At 39.2% G+C, this 21,191-nt stretch overlaps 1 protein-coding gene across 1 annotated transcript in view; it reads left to right on the top strand.

The window, feature by feature from the left end:
- Positions 1–21,191, top strand: part of ADCY2 (adenylate cyclase 2) — a 432,318-nt gene that overhangs the window by 294,034 nt on the left and 117,093 nt on the right. Inside the window, exons 8-12 of the mRNA XM_077808711.1 lie at positions 12,985–13,143; positions 13,524–13,656; positions 14,060–14,236; positions 15,870–15,913; positions 19,036–19,116. Of these exons, the coding sequence (XP_077664837.1) occupies positions 12,985–13,143; positions 13,524–13,656; positions 14,060–14,236; positions 15,870–15,913; positions 19,036–19,116 (594 nt within the window). The remainder of the gene's footprint in view (positions 1–12,984; positions 13,144–13,523; positions 13,657–14,059; positions 14,237–15,869; positions 15,914–19,035; positions 19,117–21,191) is intronic.

Genomic DNA, 21,191 nt, shown 5'->3' with positions numbered 1-21,191 from the left:
TGGTTAATTGACAGCACTAAAATATAACCTTTACATTAAATTTGGTGCGTCCTTTTCTTTTCTTTCACCCACACCCCCAACCAGGAGGATACAATATGTAACTATACTTACTTTTAATCAGATTCTTAGTTTTTATTGGTTTTTTTATGTTAGAAAAATGGAGAATGATGCAGTTATTTTTTTCTAGATGATGATTAATGTTTTAGTTGTGATTTCTATCAAGCTCTATTTGGATGGAAATTCAGTTTCATTTAAAAATTCTCAAAAACACCATATACATTTTTTTATTAACTTAAAAGTGCTGGATACATGAGAGAAAAAAGTCGAAACACGTTTTGCATTTAAAATTATCTGATTTATTAATCAAAGGATGTATTATATGTAGTTAATGAACTGTACTAATTGTTTCTGCTCACCATGTCCTTCAGCATTTTACAACTAGTAGCTCTCATCCTCTTACACCTAGTTTTTATTCATATATTGGCAGAAGAAAACAAGCTTTCCTACTTTTTCAAATCCCAATTGGTTTCTTTAACTTTGAATGAACTAATCTGTGAACTGAACTAGTTGAATAAACTGAAATGAAGAAAATATTCTCTTTCCACCTGCAGAAAAGAGTATTATCAGAAGCTGGGTTAGCATTTCAACAAACTCTGGCTCCAAGTACTAAGCTAGTGACTTCACCAATTCTGTGTTTTGAAGAAAGAAAAGGAGCACTTGTGGCACCTTAGAGACTAACCAATTTATCTGAGCATAAGCTTTCGTGAGCTACAGCTCACTTCATTGTTTCTTTAAACACTTGGCCGTAGACATATACTGCTTAATCTCTTGGGTAGTTTTTTGTTTTTGGATTTTTTTTTATTTAATGTAAATGATTTTAAGAGATTATAATAACCTATGTTAAGGCCTAAGATTATCAATTTCAAATTGAATTATATTTAATTTAATTTTTTCAAAATCAATTTTAAAAAATTACTGATTTTTATCCATCCAGGTAAGGATTATTTTTGAAGCTGTGGTAATGGAAAACAGTCAGGAAGATGGTTTAACCAGCATCTGAGTATTCTCCTGGTGCATTCCTGAGGGAGTGTGGGGTATGACTGAGGTGTCCTTATCTCTGGTTTCCAAAAAGAGCTCTTGGGACAGACAATTTATAGGATTGGCAAAATGTAAAGATGTCGTGGAGTCACCTTTGTCCTATCCCCATTTTTCCTTGCTTCACTGAGCACATCTCAGTTATGACTGAGAGTCTTATCTTAAACCTGTTCATTCAGAAAGTGAAGCTGGTGCAGAATGGGGCAGACCATCCATTAAACAGAGATCTAATTGCACTATTTTAAGGTAGAAACATCAAATAAATGTACAAATTTAAATATTTTTGGAAGTACTCTCCTATAACAACCAAATACTTCAGTTCATGTTAGTCTATTTCTAGGATGTTTTTTGGCACTTAAACAACCATTAATGTGTTCTTATACTAATTATGCTCAATAACTTAACAAAACTCACCACTAGTAATAAAGTCCAAGTACTGTTTGGCAAGCTTCCTATATGTCATAAAATATTATATCATCTAGATGTCCAGATTTTTGGTAGTGATCTGTGTGATTTGTTGTAACAGTGAATTGGACTTTAGTTTTAAAGATTACACAGCTTTTTTGTAAGCTTCAGTTTCTAGTTGCAATGTTTCTGCATCAGTTCATTCAAAGAGTATCTATAATGGTATTAGCAACTACCTGGAACTTACCAGGTACACTCTGCCTTTGTATTGCACCTGTCATGCATAATATGCCTTCTTTAGATCATGGGTCTCAAACACACAGCCAGTTATTTCCTGCGAGCCGCCATAGGTGCCGACTCCACCGGCAGCCAAGCTCCCCTCACCCAGGGCCGTCCCTAGACATTTTGGTGCCCTATGCAGCCCCCGCCCCCGGGGGCAGAGGTGGGGGCTTTAAGCGAAGTAATTCTAAAAGTAAATGCATGTTTTGTCGTTTGAGTGGAGGTGCATTACTGACTGTTTATATTTTATTAAAACCCTTCTTCGCATTACAGTTTTTAAAAAGTTAATACATTGACTTTTAATAATATACTATATTAGTCTTCGTTTTTTTCATTTTTAACTATACTTTTGTATTGTTGTGTGAAAAGGTTTCAGTGATGCGGCCCTCGGGCCAATGTACTAGTCCTCATGTGGCCCTCGTGGTGATTTGAGTTTGAGATCCCTGCTATAGATTGTGTGTACCTGGTTTTATCTGACCTTGCAATAATACTCCCCCTAATTCATAATTACACACATCCATGCTTACTGGCATCACAGATGTAACTTAAGTTACTTAAGTATTGATTCTTGAGACAGTAATTCTTTCAATCTATTGGATACCTGTTTTTGTGGTTTACTCTAGTAGAGGTACCTGAGTGGGTAGGTAGATGGATAGAATAGGAAGTACTCTTGCATATCAGGCATTCATTGAAAGGATGTAGCCTTTCTGAAAGGCTGGATTGATATCTTCCTACTTGGTGAATCATATATATTATTATTTTCAGTACTGGAATGGAATCAGGAGGGTGCTTTTCCTTAATGTTTTTTTAAAAATCCAAATACAAAAGTGTGTCTTCCCCCTTTACATCACTTTCAGTTATTTATGGTACAAGTATTTATTTTTAATGAGCTTGAGACTTATGGACTTCATTGTTTCCAATGAAATATTTTTTTCATTGAACATTATATTATCATGTTTCTCTTTTGTATGGTCATATACAAGAATACCATCCAGTATTAGCAACTACCACTTCTAGGTGCAACAGGAACTCTGGTATTTTCTTTTGGAAGCTCTTAAGTACACTAATGATTCCATACAAACGTTTTTGGTAATAATACTGTCCAGATGTTGTGATACAATTGTTATCTGTATGAGAGAGACAAGATGGGTGCAGTAATGTCTTTTATTGGACCAACTTCTGTTGGTGAGGAAGTCTTTTTTTCACCAAAAGAAGTTGGTCTAATAAAAGATACTACTTCACCCATCGTTTCTTTCCAATTTCCTGGGACCAACAGAGCTACAACACTTCAAACGGTTATCTGTATGAGAAAGGTAAGTTATAAACCACACATTGGTTAAATAGTTTAATTAACCAGCCTTTAAAGCTGATAAGAAATTACAGAAAACAAAATAAAGATGGTTAGGTGATAGCGTTCACAATGTTAAAAAATGAACTCAAAATAGGAAGTTACAACTTTCAAGAAATAATAAATCAATTCACTAATTCAAGGTCTTATTACAGTCTTGTTACAAAAGGACACTTCTGTACTACTCTGGGCAGGTGATTTTGGTATCAGCATGGAATTGTGGATTCTTAAGCATGGATCCTTATTTACTTCCAGCCAAGTTTATATGCCACTGGAATTATGGGACTGCTCACATCAGTTCAACCAAACAATTCTACAGTAGAATTTCAAAATTTAGACAAACAACTTAATTATCAAAGAATGTCAATTCAGTTCAAAATTATGTTGGCCAAGAGATACTTATAGCCAACCTTTGCCACTTACACATGCACAGGGATATCACACATTAAGCCAAAAACATAATATTCAGTTCTCTTGACCACAAAATCTGCATGATTTTTAGGCTGAATCTTTGAAACACTTCTGGTTTCTCACAATAATTTTTGCTGCAGAGAAGCCCAGTTTCCCATTACAAATAGTACTAGGCTTAGTTATGATGAGTTCCTCAATGTTCTCAACTGCTTATTGATTTAGGGTAACTCCTAGACAACTAAGACGAATTTTGATAGCGAAATACAAGTACACATCACACATTTAATATATTAAGAATATTTTAACTCAAGTGTGTACTTTTGAGAAGTATATAGCTTACTGGGAACAGGGTGCCACTTGGGGAAACAATATGCTTATAAAAGTAATTATTTCGTTTATCAGTTGCAATGACTGGTTTCTTGAGACTAATAAGAGAGTTTATTAAGGTGTTATGATAGCTGTATTCTTATTCTCTTTCTGGATTTCAAGCAATATCCCTAGATGAGACTTAAAAGACAGTTAATAGAGTGCTTGTTAGTGATAAGATTTTATATTGGCCAGGTATACCAAAAGAAGGACAGGAGACACTTGATATGGTTTTAATCAGGCCACAACTTTATTATCAGATGTGTGGGATTACCCGGCAGATAAAGTGTACAGTACAGGTAACTCCATGATCATTTCAGTTTCGCCAGCTCACCCCCCGACTCTTTTTCCATCCAGGTGCCCCAGCCAACCCATTGCTGGAACCTTATCATCCCTCCTACCCCTCCTCCCCGCAAATGGGGGTTAAGTTGGGCTATAAGCAAGTTAAAGAAGTATGAGCTGGATGAATGAACTATAAGGTGGATAGAAAACTGGCTAGATTGTCGGGCTCAACGGGTAGTGATCAATGGCTCCATGTCTAGTTGGCAGCCGGTATCAAGTGGAGTGCCCCAAGGGTCGGTCCTGGGGCCGGTTTTGTTCAATATCTTTATTAATGATCTGGAGGATGGTGTGGATTGCACCCTTAGCAAGTTTGCAGATGACACTAAACTGGGAGGAGAGGTAGATACGCTGGAGGGCAGGGATAGGATACAGAAGGCCCGAGACAAATTAGAGGATTGGGCCAAAAGAAATCTGATGAGGTTCAACAAGGACAAGTGCAGAGTCCTGCACTTAGGACGGAAGAATCCAATGCACCGCTACGGACTAGGGACCGAATGGCTTGGCAGCAGTTCTGCAGAAAAGAACCTGGGGGTTACAGTGGACGAGAAGCTGGATATGAGTCAATAGTGTGCCCTTGTTGCCAAGAAGGCCAATGGCATTTTGGGATGTATAAGTAGGGGCATTGCCAGCAGATCGAGGGACGCGATCGTTCCCCTCTATTTGACATTGGTGAGGCCTCATCTGGAGTACTGTGTCCAGTTTTGGGCCCCACACTACAAGAAGGATGTGGAAAAATTGGAGAGAGTCCAATGGAGGCCAACAAAAATGATTAGGGGACTGGAACACATGATTTATGAGGAGAGGCTGAGGGAACTGGGATTGTTTAGTCTGCGGAAGAGAAGAATGAGGGAGGATTTGATAGCTGCTTTCAACTACCTGAAATGGGGTTCCAAAGAGGATGGCTCTAGACTGTTCTCAGTGGTAACAGATGACAGAACGAGGAGTAATGGTCTCAAGTTGCAGTGGGGGAGGTTTAGGTTGGATATTAGGAAAAACTTTTTCACTAGGAGGGTGGTGATACATGAGAATGCGTTATCTAGGGAGGTGGTGGAATCTCCTTCCTTAGAAGTTTTTAAGGTCAGGCTTGACAAAGCCCTGGCTGAGATGGTTTAGTTGGGGATTGGTCCTGCTTTGAGCAGGGGGTTGGACTAGATGACCTCCTGAGGTCCCTTCCAACCCTGATATTCTATGTTTCTATGATAAGGAAGCGGGGGTAGCTCCATGCCCTACCAGTCATAGGAGCCGTGAATTCCTCCCCCGCCCAATTCAGTTCTTTAAGAAACATCTGCTTTTTAAATCCTTTACCGAGCCATTTATCCGGTCACTGTATCCCCTCCCTATGGAGTATCTGTGCTGGACATCCGCCCCACGCTTATGTAACAAGTTGCGACATCAGATCCTAATTCCCTTCCTTACTCACCATAACAAAGTGCCCCCCTGAACCTGCTGTGAGGAAGGCAAAAAAAATCCAGCCCACCTTGGCCAATCTGGTGGTGAGGGAAAAATTCCTTCCCAGCCCCTCTAGAAAGAAGCGACTAACACAATGCCCTCAGCAGATCCTGACCAAACCTGGTATTTTGCTACCTCCAAGGGGGGGGAGGGTGGATGTTGCTCCACCTAGTTTGTGGAAAAAGGGCTTCTCCCGCCAGCCTTGCCCTTTATCAACTCCCCAGCCCTGCCAGTCCCTGGGAGATGGGTCAGCATTACCACACTAACCCACTCTACTTTGCCTCAGCTCCTGAGCCTCTCACTCACCCCCCACCCATAAAGCACTATACTCCTTCTCCCAGAGAGCCATACAATACCCGCCCCCTCCTCCACTTAAGGTGCAGTGCAGTCATTTTACCAAGCAAAGGGCACTCTTGCTTTCCAGGCAATGACAGTTTGCTCCGTCTCTCTATTCCAGCTGTTTTGGCTTCTGTGAACAAAATAGGACATTTTATTATAGTGGCGTGGCAGCACTGCTATAGTTAAGGTCGCACCACAACATCTGTTTAATGGTCAACCTTTCTAAGTCCTTTAAAATGTACATGCTTTGTCAGATTCCTTTAAAATTTGGTATGCCTCAGAAGGGTCCAGTGGTGGGGTAGTAGCCCACATTTGGAGTCATTTGAGCACAGGATTCCAGAGATATAAGCCCCCCAAAAAACAGCCATTTAAAAAAAGTTCTAGGTTGAGGGGGGCAGCATTCCCCCAGAGCTAGAGATCAAACTGTTGATGTGATGCAGGTTAAAATGGTCTCAATCTGTCAAGTTTTACCCAACATAGTGCATGGCACCCACTAAATCTTTGGGTGTCCCAAACTGAGAAAAGTATTTAAGAAAATGTATGTTTGTTTGTTTTTCACTGTGCATGCACCAAAACAGAAAAATGACTAGAGGTGTTTCCATTCCCACCATTTCATATGCTTTAAAGTTTGTAAGTGCTCTAAAATTTGAACAGTTAATTGAACTGCTTTGAAATTTGGTGTACTTCATGGGGGCATCGTGTCATTTGACCAATTTTGGTTCCCTCTAATTTTTCCCATGCATGTGTGGAGTGAATTTTGTTGTGTGTATCAATAGGGAGGTGATGTGTGGCGGGGGTGGGCCTGTGGGGCTTGGAGTGTGGGAGGATTCAGAGCTGGAGCAGAGGGTTGGGATGCAGGGGGGTGAGGACTCCAGCTGGAGGTGTGGGCTCTGGGCAGGGGCCAGAGATGAAGGGTTTGGGGTGCAGGCTGCCCCGGGGCCCACAGCGGGAAGAGAGGACTCCCCCCAGCCCTCTCTCACCGCAGCAGCACCTGGGCTGGGGGGACAAGGCGCCCCTCCCCAGCCGCAGCAGCACCTGGGCTGGGGGGACGAGGCGCCTCTCCCTGGCCACACTAGGTTGGGGCTGGGGCCACAGAAGAGCCACCTTCGCGTCTCCCCGCCACAGCCCTGAGCACCTGTGCAACCCTTGATAGGCTTGGCCGCGCAGCTTAGAGGAAACTTAGCATTTGACCAAGATTTGGGGTCATTTGACTAAGGAGTTCCCAAGTTAGACTCACAAGCCTCCAAAAAGCCTGTTTCCTCCTGCTTTGTACTGTTAAACTGAGGGGTACTGATGACTGGATGAATCACAGACCTCTTGATGCCTGTGAACTCACTCTAAATTAACATAACTAAGGGCAAATTAATCACAAGCCCCTACCTAAGAAAAAAGGAGTTTTGACTGAGTGGCCGGAGGTTGCTACACATTGTGAATTGTGGGTAGCAAACCCTTGCCCCAGCCCAGAGCCTGCACCCAGCACCCAACCCCCTGCCCCAATCAAGGTACCTCACTTTATTTTCATTTACTTCCTATTACTTATAATATAGGAGAAGGATGCAGAAAAAAAAGAACGAAAAATGGGTGAGAGATAAGAGAGAATGTTCTTTTTCTTGGCTGGGTCTTGGGCAGGGGGAGGGCGAAAATGAAGCTGTGCATAGGGCCCACTAACTCTAAATCTGCCACTGCAAAACCTAGAAGGAAAAAGAATGTTCGTGGAAGGATGTCATCTAATATGCATAGAATTTATTTTTCTCTTTGAAATTTTTTTTTAGTTGTTTCAGGTCAACACATATGTGGACACTGAGGCCCTGAACTACAAAAGTAAAACACTTTGATACTAAAACTAGCAATCGTGCATAGATTTTGCTGTACATATCAGGATAATTTCAGCTCCAGTGGCCCCTAAAGTAAAAGAGGAATTAGACCAGATTGTTAGGTGATAGAAAAAAAAGAGAGCCTAGTTAGTCATCTGTGGTCTTAGTCCCTTATTTAGCCTGGTTCTTAAACACATGACTATCCCAACTGAAGTAAAAAGTTGTGATTATTCCCATGTAAATATGTGAATAGTCCTACTTATCTTTATTTCAGAATGCTTTACTTCTGTGGTCTACATTACACATTATGGAGTCAATATGCCTTACAGTTATTGCCTTACTTATAAAGGAGCTCAGTGCCCACGACTCCCATCAAGCTATATGCACATATGCTTCCTGTTGTACTAACAGCAATTGTACCTCAGTTGGGTGGCTTAAGCATAAAGCTAAGCTGGGGGAAGGAGTATAGTGCTGTCCTGTGAGGGAATATTGAAAAAAATGGGTTTGTTTAGTCTGGAGACGAGAAGACTGAGAGGGGACATGATAATCCTTTTCAAGTACATAAAAGGTTGTTACAAGAAGTAGGGAGAAAAATTGTTCTCATTAACGTCTGAGGATAGGACAAGAAGCAATGGGCTTAAACTGCAGCAAGGAAATTTAGGTTGGACAATAGGAAAAACTTCCTGATTGTCTGGGTGGTTAAGCACTGGAATAAATTGCCTTGGGAAGTTGTGGAATCTCCATCATTGGAGATTTTTTAAGAGCCGATTAGACAAACACTTGTCAGGGATGGTCTAGAGAATAATTAGTTCTTCCATGAGTGCAGAGGACTGCACTAGATGACCTCTTGAGGTCCCTTCAGAGAGTCACACAATTCTATGATTCTATATCAAAGAAATATTCTACATTTCATTTTAAATTCTGTTGTTGTTTTTCTTTCACCTCTCTCCCGCACAACCATCTGGTGGCCTTCTCAATTAAATATTACTGAACTAGAGGTTCTCAACGGCTGTCTTTGATTTAATCTCATGAAATTCTTTCTTGTTCAGAGAACATTTTCATTGACATGAAAGTAATTGTTGGAACAACAAAAACCCTTTAAATAGGGTGAGCATTCAGTTTCTGTAGTCCTGATTCAGCAACACACTTCAGCATGTGTTTAAGACTGGGATTTTCATGGGACCCAAAGTGCCCACATCCCAAATGAAATCAAATTAAATGGGATTTGGGCACTTTAACTCCCTCAGGCTCCTTTGAAAAATCCTAGCCAAAGTGCTCTGCTGAATTTCTGTGTGTATATTCTTAATTTCTATATCTAGTTGCCTGTATGCATATTTGTTCAAGTCAGAAAGCCAGTTAGGCCCCAGATCAGCAAGGCACTTAAGCACATGCCTAATTTTAAAAACGTGAGTAGTTCCACAGCCGTAGACATTTTGCATCCATAACTCTAATTTACAATAGTCTTTCTAATTCTTCTTTGTTAATACATCCCTCCTTAAGGAAATCCAAAAGAAACCAAGAACTTGCTTTGGTTTCCTCTGAAAAAGCCTACTGGTTAGCAAGAGCAGTACTTTATCTTACATAAAAAATATTAAGAAGAAAAGAAAGCATTTTAGCTATTTTTTTTATGATTCAACCCTTTTAATATAACTCTTCTTACACAGGATATACAGTAATTGCTTCCAACCTTTTGCATCAACAGACTTCCCATTCCATGCCACTCTTCCTTACATAAAATTGTTTCTAATGTATCTTTAAAGTGCCTTTTCTTCAGTTAAATTTTATTCTTCCAGTCTTATTGTCCTGGGTATAATTGCAATAAAAGTTCATAATGATTTGATTTACGAAACTGTATTTTTGTAATACTTAGTAAATAATTGTTTATTTTCTTTACAATATTCTGTAGCCTGTTTCATGATCTGAGGATCAACACAATTTATTTCTTGTAAGCTTTCCTGGGTTGTGTTTTTGTTTGTTTTTTGCATCACTGTAATAACAGATCAAAATGGAATAATCTCAGTATAACGTTCTGATGACTTCTGATACTCATATTTCTTTGTTGTTTTGACTTCTGTATGGAGCGCATTCTGCTCTCTCTTCCTCAGCTGTAGAGAGCACATTATTCAACAGAAACTGTGTGGTCATTGGGTAGGGAACAGGGGTTACAATTTGAGAAGCACTGACAGGGCATTTGAGTCCTCTGTAAATGGCAAAGTTTTGTGGGCTCTGTCCATGCTCCCACACAGCAGGGACAGGGAAAAGTTGGTGTGGGGAAGGAAAGCTGTGCTCCCCAGTTAAACTTTTGCTAGACAGATACATTGGCCATCCGTGAAGCAAAGATATGGCAGTAACAGACAACTGTAGCCTTAGAGCTTCAGTTAGCAGCAGCAGCCTGAATTATGAGGATTCATTGCTACTCCCACTGCTCCCAGAAACCCTCTGTGTCAAGAATGAAAACCAACTCAGAGTTTGTGAGAGAAACACACAGAGAAAAATGTGACCTTGAAACCTGATTCAAGCTAATTAAAATCCTCAAATTTCATGTAAGATTTGTCAACTTTGTGACCTAAAATGAAATGCAGAGGCCAATTTGCTATCTTACTTTTGGTCAGGATGTCACTGGAAAAAGATTTAGGGCCTAAATTTCAACTGCCTTTGACCTTTGAGTTAGCCACCTGTACAAAGCGCTTGCTAAATACTGCTGTTTTGATTTGGTAGCATTTTATACCTGCTTTGCACAGATGGCTAACACAATGCACAGATGTAAATGACTATCAAGGATGCAAGGTAGGGGAGAAAATAAATAAATAAAGCTGGGAGAACTTTGTCCTCTCTGCTGTTCTCTGCTAAAGCACAAAAAACTCCCAAGGATGTTGATTTTCTGTAGTAGTCTGTTAGAGAGATGTATTGCACTAAAGTCCTGCAGAACAAAGCTGCATTTATCTTACGCTGACTGCTTACAGCGATCACTTACAAACTGTATGTCAGCTACAGAAAAACTGTGTACAAGAGCAGTAGTAGAAAGGAAACATGCATTATCAAGTGAATGGGGCCTAGAATATCTGAGAACTCCAACCCCATCTTTCATAAAAATAATTTTGAAGCATGATTTGAAGCATTGGCAGTCAAATAAAACTCCACCAATTTTCACCTTCTGGGCCAAAGACCATTTCAGAAATGTTACAGGAAGATAGGATTTGCCATACCAGATTAAACCAGACATCCATTAGGTCCAGTGCCCAATTTCTGCCCAAGCCAATTCTTGGTGCTTGAGAAGAAAGAGAAATGACTGTGCCATATTTGTTCCATAATTCAACAGGCAAGTAATCAATCATAGAATCATAGAATCATAGAATATCAGGGTTGGAAGGGACCCCTGAAGGTCATCTAGTCCAACCCCCTGCTTGAAGCAGGACCAATTCCCAGTTAAATCATCCCAGCCAGGGCTTTGTCAAGCCTGACCTTAAAAACCTCTAAGGAAGGAAATTCTACCACCTCCCTAGGTAACGCATTCCAGTGTTTCACCACCCTCTTAGTGAAAATGTTTTTCCTAATATCCAATCTAAACCTCCCCCATTGCAACTTGAGACCATTACTCCTCGTTCTGTCATCTGCTACCATTGAGAACAGTCTAGAGCCATCCTCTTTGGAACCCCCTTTCAGGTAGTTGAAAGCAGCTATCAAATCCCCCCTCATTCTTCTCTTCTGCAGGCTAAACAATCCCAGCTCCCTCAGCCTCTCCTCATAAGTCATGTGTTCTAGACCCCTAATCATTTTTGTTGCCCTTCGCTGGACTCTCTCCAATTTATCCACATCCTTCTTGTAGTGTGGGGCCCAAAACTGGACACAGTACTCCAGATGAGGCCTCACCAATGTCGAATAGAGGGGAACGATCACGTCCCTCGATCTGCTCGCTATGCCCCTACTTATACATCCCAAAATGCCATTGGCCTTCTTGGCAACAAGGGCACACTGCTGACTCATATCCAGCTTCTCGTCCACTGTCACCCCTAGGTCCTTTTCCGCAGAACTGCTGCCTAGCCATTCGGTCCCTAGTCTGTAGCGGTGCATTGGATTCTTCCATCCTAAGTGCAGGACCCTGCACTTATCCTTATTGAACCTCATCAGATTTCTATCAGGGTTGGAAGGGACCTCAGGAGGTCATCTAGTCCAACCACCTGCTCAAAGCAGGACTAATTCTCAGTTTTTGCCCCAGATCCCTAAATGGCCCCCTCAAGGATTGAGCTCACAACTCTGGGTTTAGCAGGCCAATGCTCAAACCACTGAGCTATCCCTCCCCCCACATTACTATAAGGTAATGTGGTACCATTCTTTCCCTTAGACTGATTATGTTACCAATATCATGTACCAAACCCTACAATAACTACTGCATATGGATCTCTTTGTAGCAGTATTTCATACTGCCACTGTGAACCTCCCAAACCAGATTTCCCATGCTCAGTATTTTCCAAGTTTGATACATGGGGATCACAAGTACTGTGAGTGTTTTCTGCCTCCTAATAAAATAATCTGAGGGTTAGATTAACCAGTGTGCTTCAGCTGCTTTCCACTGTATTAACCGGCCAAATATACAGGACTACAGCTGCTTTGTGTCACTGGAGTGGTGTAGAAGTGATTAGTTTTGCACCTTCATTCCATGGAGTTAAAAACATTTACAAACATTAATAACACTTCTTTTGAGGTAGGTAAATATTATAGGTTAACTGAGGTACAGAGACGTTACATGAGTTATCGAAGATCTCACACATACTTGGCAACAGAGCTGGGATAGAACAAAGATCTTCCAAAGAGTTGTACTTCAAGCTTAGTCAGAAGGCCAAGTTTCTCCTCTGAATGGCTTACTATTCCTCAAATAATTAACATAGGTATTAAAAAAGGGAACTCTAGTTTGGACTTTAGAATGAGTATTTGTCGCAAACAAATGGTTCAAAAAATGTGACGACAGTGATAATGTATAAAAAGTAAACCTTTTAGTAAAAGAAAACATCTGAGTAACCTCCTGGTATTAGAGATAAATGAAATAAGGTACCATTATCACTGTTGTTTGGCTTTCTTGTAAATTCAAAATTATGGACCCATGTTGTATCCTAACATGATTATTCTTCTTAATTGTAGGAAGGTCAGAGATGCAACTGGAGTTGATATCAATATGCGTGTAGGAGTGCATTCTGGAAATGTTCTTTGTGGTGTTATTGGGCTACAGAAGTGGCAGTATGATGTATGGTCACATGATGTTACACTGGCAAACCACATGGAAGCTGGAGGAGTCCCAGGGTAAGACTTTGTATACATGAACTTTAATAAATTTTCCTATCAAATAAATAATATATAGATAATTGATGGCAGAACTTTATGAAGAAATCTTAACCAGGACTTAGAGCTTCTTATCAATATTATCAATATGTGTTAGTTGTTTTCCTGAGGGAAGGTATGAGTCGAGCTAATACTTTTTATATTGAAAACCCCAGATTTGTTGCTTTCTACCTGATTTGTACACATAAGAACTTTTGAAAATGGCACCCTTAATTATTGTATGTTTAATTTGCAAAACTCTATATAGGAAAACTGTTGAATTTTTTTTTCAGTTAAAAATAATGCTATAAATTAATATTTCTAATATTCCATAATAATTTATTTAACAAACATAATTTCAGCCGTGTTCACATTACTTCAGTCACCTTGGCACATTTGAATGGAGCATACAAAGTGGAAGAAGGGGCTGGAGATGTAAGGGACCCATATCTGAAGGAGCATAATGTTAAAACCTACTTTGTAATCAATCCCAAGGTTAGTAGTACTTGCATTATGCTGTCAACCATAGTTCTGTTTTTAAACACACCTGTACACAAAATGTTACTCAGAGAACAATGATTTTGACTTAGTGTTGCCAAGAAGTACTAAACAAATATTACCTGGATTGGAAAAGAAACCTTCTGTTTGATATATACAGTAATGGCCAGATCCTGAGAAGAAATGAACCTCTGCAACTCCTATTGGAGCCACTGGGAATTGCATGCTCTCAGCACCTCTCAGTTATAGTTAAATGTATGGATATATAGTATCATATAAAAGCATGAGAGAGTGCACATATGTTTGCATGTGTGTGAGTGCACACGTGTGTTTTACAACAGGATTTAAGCATGTACTAAATTAAATCAATGACAAATATTCATCTTTTTTTCCCCTTCAGGGAGAAAGGCGAAGTCCTCAGCACCACTTCAGACCCCGGCATACCTTAGATGGAGCTAAGATGAGGGCCTCTGTCCGCATGACTCGGTACCTGGAATCTTGGGGTGCAGCCAAGCCGTTTGCACACTTACACCACAGGGACAGCATGACCACTGAAAATGGCAAGATTAATACCACAGTATGGGCCTATTTATGTAATTTCAAACTATATAGCTATTTTGAAAGAAAAATTAAATCCTTGGTATTAAATGTTCTATTATTTCCTGAGACAAGGTGGGTGAGGTAAAATCTTCTATTGGATCAACTTCTGTTAGTGAAAAAGACAAGCTTTTGAACTTACATGGACCTCTTCTTCAGGTAAGGTGGTCCAATAAAGGGTATTACCTACCCACCGTGTCTCTCTAATATGCTGGGACAGACATGGCTACAGCAACACTGCAAAAAATTATAATTTCCTGTTAAACAAAAACATATGCCTCTGTATTTTCTTTCTGTTTTGAGATCCAGTTTTAAAGGCCAGATCCAAAGCTCACTGAAGTCAATGGGAGTCTTTCCATTGACTTAATGGGCTTTGGATCAGATTCTAAAGGGCCAAATTCTGCTATCAGTGCAAGTCTCAAATCCCACTGAAATCAACAGGAGTTGTGTGTGCACACTGGAGAGCAAATTTGGGCTTTCTAGGCCTATGGACACAACGCCAGGGCATAGTGTGGTTACTTAGCACCACCATGCAGACAGTTTCTGGATTAAAAGCCAGTGCCAGACAGCCACAGGAGGAGAACACCAGTAGAGAGAGATTCTCTGAGAGATATACTCTCTCACTGCAGTATAGGCATAGTTGGGGAAAAGGCAGCATGGCCAGGGCTTTGCTGTGCTCTTTAACTGCTCTAAATTATCCTGGAGTACACAAGCCAACAGCACCTGCCTTTCCAAGCTTCATTGTGGGCTCCTCAAACATAGATGAGGATTTGGGTCAATAGTTCTATAGCACACCAGTAAATTATTAGGTAAGAGATTTTTTTCCTATTATTCAGTCCCAATGTTTCTGTGATTACTGCACATCACTATCATCTACTACTGAAAAAGAAAAAAAAGGGAAGGGGGGTGGAATTCTGGTTGTATTCAACATTGGAATTCAATCCCATGTTCCTTGCACTGAGTATGTAGGGTTGAACCATGTAACTTCTCATTAACTCAAGATTTTTGATCAGTAAGTTCAGTACATCAAAGCAAAAATATAAAACGAATGCAACATGTTAACCATAAAAAAGCATCAAACTGTTATTTAGTCACAAAATAATGGTTGCTGTCAGTAATCATCATCATTTAAAAATAGTGGTCATAATGCATATTTGTGCACTTAATTAGATGTTACTTAATTTTCAAAGGCACTGACTAACCCTAGCTCCCATTTGGAAGCAATGGGAATTTTGGCATTGATTTCAGTGGGATCATGATTAGGTACTGAAGTAGTAAAACTTATAGGGAAAAAGCTTTTTGGATCCAACCAAATCATATTAATAATTTAATATTTACCTTGAAGCTTCTTGCCTAATCATATTTTCCAAATCATTCCCTTTTTCTTCTTCATTAAAACTTATTATGTGAAAAAGCTGGTACTTATTAACACCTGTTTGAAAACTTCATGTATTGATCTGGTAACAGATAAGCACTAATGTATTTGCAGAGTTTTCTTCTTGACAAATTTTGCATCGCTATAGTCTAACAAATATTTTCAACATGAGGAATATTTTCAGAATGTTCTACATTTGATACAGGAGTTTTTTCCTTCTTTTTTTTTTATTTTTTAGGATGTGCCAATGGGTCAGTATCATTTCCAGCGCTGCAGAGAAAGGTATGTATAAATGTATTCACACAAAGTACAATAGATACAACACTTTCACCATTAAGAACCATTTTTTTTTCCAAAATATGATTTTTAGAGCAAGTCCTTCCAACAAAGAGATTGGATGTAAAAATGGAGATATTTTAAAATGATGCTTATTAATTATGGATGCATATCTGCAACAAGCAGCATTAACCCCATAGAAAGTTACATTACAGTACAGTGTGGATCATCTGAAAGTGAAGCTGCCTCATTGTCCTGGATATTTGATATCCAGTTAAATCTAGTGGGGCTGCTGGTAAGGGTTTTTTCAATTGTTATTTTGAGTGTTACTTACTTCATAAAGTAGCTTCAGAAAATATTATTGTGGTTCAGGTGCTGTTTTGTGCCATATTCTGGGTTACTGCCAGACAAATGTTTATAAATTCACATGATAAAGTTCAACTTGTCATTTTTCATGGCTGAACTTTCCGTTACTAGGAAAGAATGAGAAGAAATGGATGTATGTGAACTGAAAAAGTTCTTTAAAAATCCCCAAAGTTGTTTTGGAAACTTCCAAAGCAAGAAAAGAGTATGGCTGTTCTTTGAAAATAAAATTAGCATGGTATTGCAAGAAAATTAGAGTTGGGTATCATCTTTTTAAGAGCCTGAGAAAGCTAAACTGTAAATAACATATTTTCTTCATTGCTATAAGTGATATCACAAGTACCATCAATTGGTTTAAAAGCACCATTCCATTCAAAACTAAAATTTTCATTCCCTTTCCAAAGGTGGTAATTCATCCTGTCTGTGGTCTCTCTTTATTCTCTTCCCATGTCCATGCCCTGTAAATACCCGACACTGTCCAAAGGATGACAGGAAGGCAGGTGTTCCCATTCAGAAGCAGTTCTGGATACCATAGGATGACCAACCTTTGGCTGATCCTACAAGACCTGACAAACACATCCTGGCTTTAAGGCTAAAGGGGATTAGTTATGTTTCAGTTTGCACAGAATGTGAAAATCGTGTATGTCAGCACTGTAGTGAAAGAGTGAACCATTTTACTGTAGTATTTTCAAAGAATGAAATTCTTCAAATGCTGGAAATGCATTTGTTTTCTTATTCTTTAATTGTACTTTAAAATAGACTCCAAAGGTTCAAAAAACTAGGATTATATTGGCCTGAAAATATAATATAGCTTATGGCCAAGATTTTCACAAATAGGAACCTAAAATCAGGCTCCTATATCCATATTAAGGCACTTGAATAAGTAGTGATTTTCAAAGGAGCTGATCACCCAACCACTCCCAGTGAGGTCAAAGGGAACAGTTAGGTGAGCGCTCAGCTCTTTTGAAATCCCATCTTCTTAGTTGTTTGCTAGATAGGGTTAGATAAGATTGGACAAGTATCTGTTGTTATCCTGGACTCCTTGTAAGAAATAGGTCATAGACACTTGACACATACCTAATAGTCATGAAATCAGTGATACATGTCAATAGTTTTGAAATCAGTTATGTTCATTGGAAAAGTAATAGGGTTCTATAGAAACTGCTCTGCAAACCTATGCTATCTTATCAATTGAACCATCCTTTAGATCCTCAGTTATTAAGAACTAATCCAAAAGTCATGGCACAGAAGGAGGAAGTGCTTGAATTAACCTTGCCAAAATTCAAATCTGTGAGTTATCTGTGAGTTATAAACCCTAGGAGTTCAGGTAGTTCAAATCTAAGGTACTACCTATATCTTAAATTTTGGATACTAATCTTGAAAGGGTGGAAAGAAAACCAGGAGATATTTGAGGTGCTCCAGGTTTTAGGAGAGCACAACTTTTGAAGTGAACAAGTGAAGCCTGGTGTAACAGAAGAGAGTCCTATGCATGCAGACATTATGTCCATTCCATGCCCAGCTAACTTAAAATAAAAATGAACCTTTTTGTTCATTATAGTAGTTTTACAGACTATATAAAGAGAAACCTGAAATATATTTGAAAATAACATTTTGATAATTATTTCCAAACCTGCTACTGGAAAGTTCTAGATCCTCTAATCAGACCATACAAAGTGTTCCTATGAATGTGAATGGCATGTTCTTACCTAGTCACACAACGTAGACAAATATTACCAAAAACAGCTGCAGCAAACATGGATATTTTTAAGGAGCTGAGAATATGAAATTATTTTTTATAAATTCATTACGTTACTGAAGTGAGTACTTTCCTTTAACAGAAATTTCCTCAACTCTGATTTTCTACAAGTGTATTTTGTTTTGTTTTTAAAGCACCACCTTATGTTTTGTTTTTAGATTGTATGTTCTTTGGGGGATGGATTGTCATAGAATCACAGGGTTAGAAGGGACTGCAAGGGTCATCTAGTCCAAACCCCTGCCAAAACACAGGATTTGTTGTGTCTAAACCATCCAAGACGTGTGGCTATCCAGCCTCCTTTTAAAAACCTCCAGTGAAGAAACTTCCATAGCCTCCGGAGACAGTCTATTCCATTGTCCTACTCTTCTGACAGGAAGTTTTCCTGAGATTTAATCTAAATCTGCTATGCTGTAGTTTGAACCCAATGTCTCTTGTTCTGCCCTCTGTGGCAAAAGAGAACAACTTTTCTCCATCTTTTTTATAGTAGCCTTTCAAGTAGCTGAAGACAACTATCATATCCCTTCTTAATCTCCTCTTTTCCAAACTAAACATACCCTGTTCCTTCAGCCTTTGCTCATCCGGTTTGCATTCCATCCCTTTGATCATCTTTGTCACTCACCTCTGCATTCTTTCCAGTTTCTCTACATCCTTTCTAAAAAATTGATGACCAAAATTGGATGCAGTACTCCAGCTCAGGCCTAACCAGCACTGAGTAGAGTGGTACTATCACCTCCTGTGACTTGCATGCGGTGCCTCCGTTAATGCAGCCTTTTTTTGCAAAAGCATCACATTGCTGACTCATGTTGAGGTTGTGATCCTTCACAACTCCCAGATCCTTCTCAGCAGTGCTGCTGTCAAGCCCGTTTTCTCCCATTTTGTATTTGTACATTTGGTTTACTTCCCTAACTGTAGCACCTTTCATTTGTGTTTGTTGAATTTCATTTTGGTGACTATAGTCCAGTTTTCCAATCAAGATCCAATGATAATATCTCATCTTTTTTCATTACAGAACAAAATCACAGAAGAAAAGATTTGAAGAGGAATTGAATGAGAGGATGATTCAGGCCATTGATGGAATTAATGCTCAAAAGTATATTTACATCTCCTCCCTTTAACATTCACATTCTTCTACAATTGACGGCAGAGTCTGCTGCCTCTCCTGGAATAGGTGCACAGCACCCAAAAAGCTGTGGAGCGTCCCCCATTCCACTTCAGGAAATAGAACAGGCCCCTCAGAGAGACGTTACGCTCCCTGCAGGCGAAAGAGCAGCACTGTGCAGCAACTTTTTCAAGGGCATTGTTCTAATAGCTGCTGCACTTGTGATTCATACAGTGGGGGAAGATTCCGTTTGCCCTTGGAAGTTCCTCTGCTCAAAACTTCGTTCTTTAGGCCTTCTACAGGAATCCACGATTTGGCCCTAAGTCCCCATGTGTACAACACCCCTCCAAATCCTCCTAAGAATTGATACAAAGCCTTATATGTTTCAGAGTAGCAGCCGTGTTAGTCTGTATCCGCAAAAAGAAAAGGAGGACTTGTGGCACCTTAGAGACTAACAAATTTATTTGAGCATAAGCTTTCGTGAGCTACAGCTCATTTCATCGGTGTATTCGATGAAGTGAGCTGTAGCTCACGAAAGCTTATGCTTGAATAAAGCCTTATATACAACTGGGAAATTAAGTGTAGTTCTAACCCAAACTGATGGGACTGCTAGTGAAATATTTGGGTTTGTTCTTTTATTTTCTGACTTCATAGATAAGTGCACCTTAAAATAGTAATTGAAAAGACAGAGCAGAGGTAAGGAGAAAGAACAAAGGAACTTAGCAGTAAGGAGTGAAAATGGAAATAATTAATGATCACGGGTAAAAACAGATGGGGATAAACATGGAAAAAGAGAATAAAGCATTATGCTCCTCTAGTTGTATTCCATATCTACTTGCATCTGTCACAGTAGAAGAGTAAGTGAGATGAAGAAATAATAACCAGGACTTTCTAATACTGAAATCAGAGTGACAGAAGCAGCTCCACAGAACAGAACCTCTTGTGCCACCTTTGATAACCATTGTTTCAGTTGGTCCATTGATTCCTTAGAGCATAATGTAGCTAGTCTGTACACGTAAATTGTTCTCAGAGGCAGAGAGCCACACATTGAGTATATGTCCTTGGAGGAACTGGAGGTGACACTTATTGATGATATCAGATCCTGGTAGTGAATAGATTAGAACAAAGTTAATACTTCTCTAACTGAAGGGTACAGACTCCTTTAAATATTAACTATCACTTCAGGGTGAAATAGGGGGAAGTATTTGCAAAAATTGTGGTTAGTAGTTATGAATTGTATTTGCCACTGCAGGTGTCCAATATTTACTCAGTTGAATAACTTGTATACTGCACCTAATTGCTAGAAACTCAAGGACCACAATTAATTTTCATGTGTAACAATCCCATCAGGCTGTCTATAGTTTTAAGAAAATAATTTTGAGTTAAGTTCTCAATGGAAGTATATGTTGACAGTCATGTCACACACAAATAACAAAATGATTGTAAGCAAGTCCTCAGATAGACAAATAGGTTTGTTTACACTATGTTAGTCTAAGAATGGGTTACAAGACACAATCCATATAGCTTTAGTGTGTTTTAAAGTACATGGGCTCTAAAAAGTGACACTGCAAAATGGCATTGTGTGGTTCCATTATGTGTTGTTTATCAATGATTTCTATAACAAATGTTCTTAGTTTACATGTAAAAACTTGCCAATCCTGCAGTCTTAACTTATGATCAGAGATCTAAGCTGACTTCTTTCCTTCTCACACATCGTTATTAGTAAAAGCTACATCCAAAAACTACATGCAGATAACAGTAAAATTGCAAAGTCAAGTGCTCAAAACTAAGAAATATCAAAAATATGGCTGACTGTGCATATGCATTAACACAGTAATAATTACATATTCACATATTTCAGACCCTGCTGATTACCTAAGCTAGTGGCCAGTCAGAACTTTTAAATACACAGCACAAACCTCTGCCATTTGCACTCTGTTACTAGATTAACTGATACCAGTAATAGGCTGCATATGTTACTCCTGAGGGCATTCTGCACAAAAAAAATTAAAATTCTCCCCACAATATTTTAAAATTCTGCAAATTTTATTTGTCAAGTAAATATG

This window comes from Eretmochelys imbricata, chromosome 2 (assembly GCF_965152235.1).
Source record: "Eretmochelys imbricata isolate rEreImb1 chromosome 2, rEreImb1.hap1, whole genome shotgun sequence".
Lineage (NCBI taxonomy): Eukaryota > Metazoa > Chordata > Testudines > Cheloniidae > Eretmochelys > Eretmochelys imbricata.
Note: the sequence above shows the minus strand (reverse complement) of the source record. Positions and strands in the feature narration are given on the sequence as shown.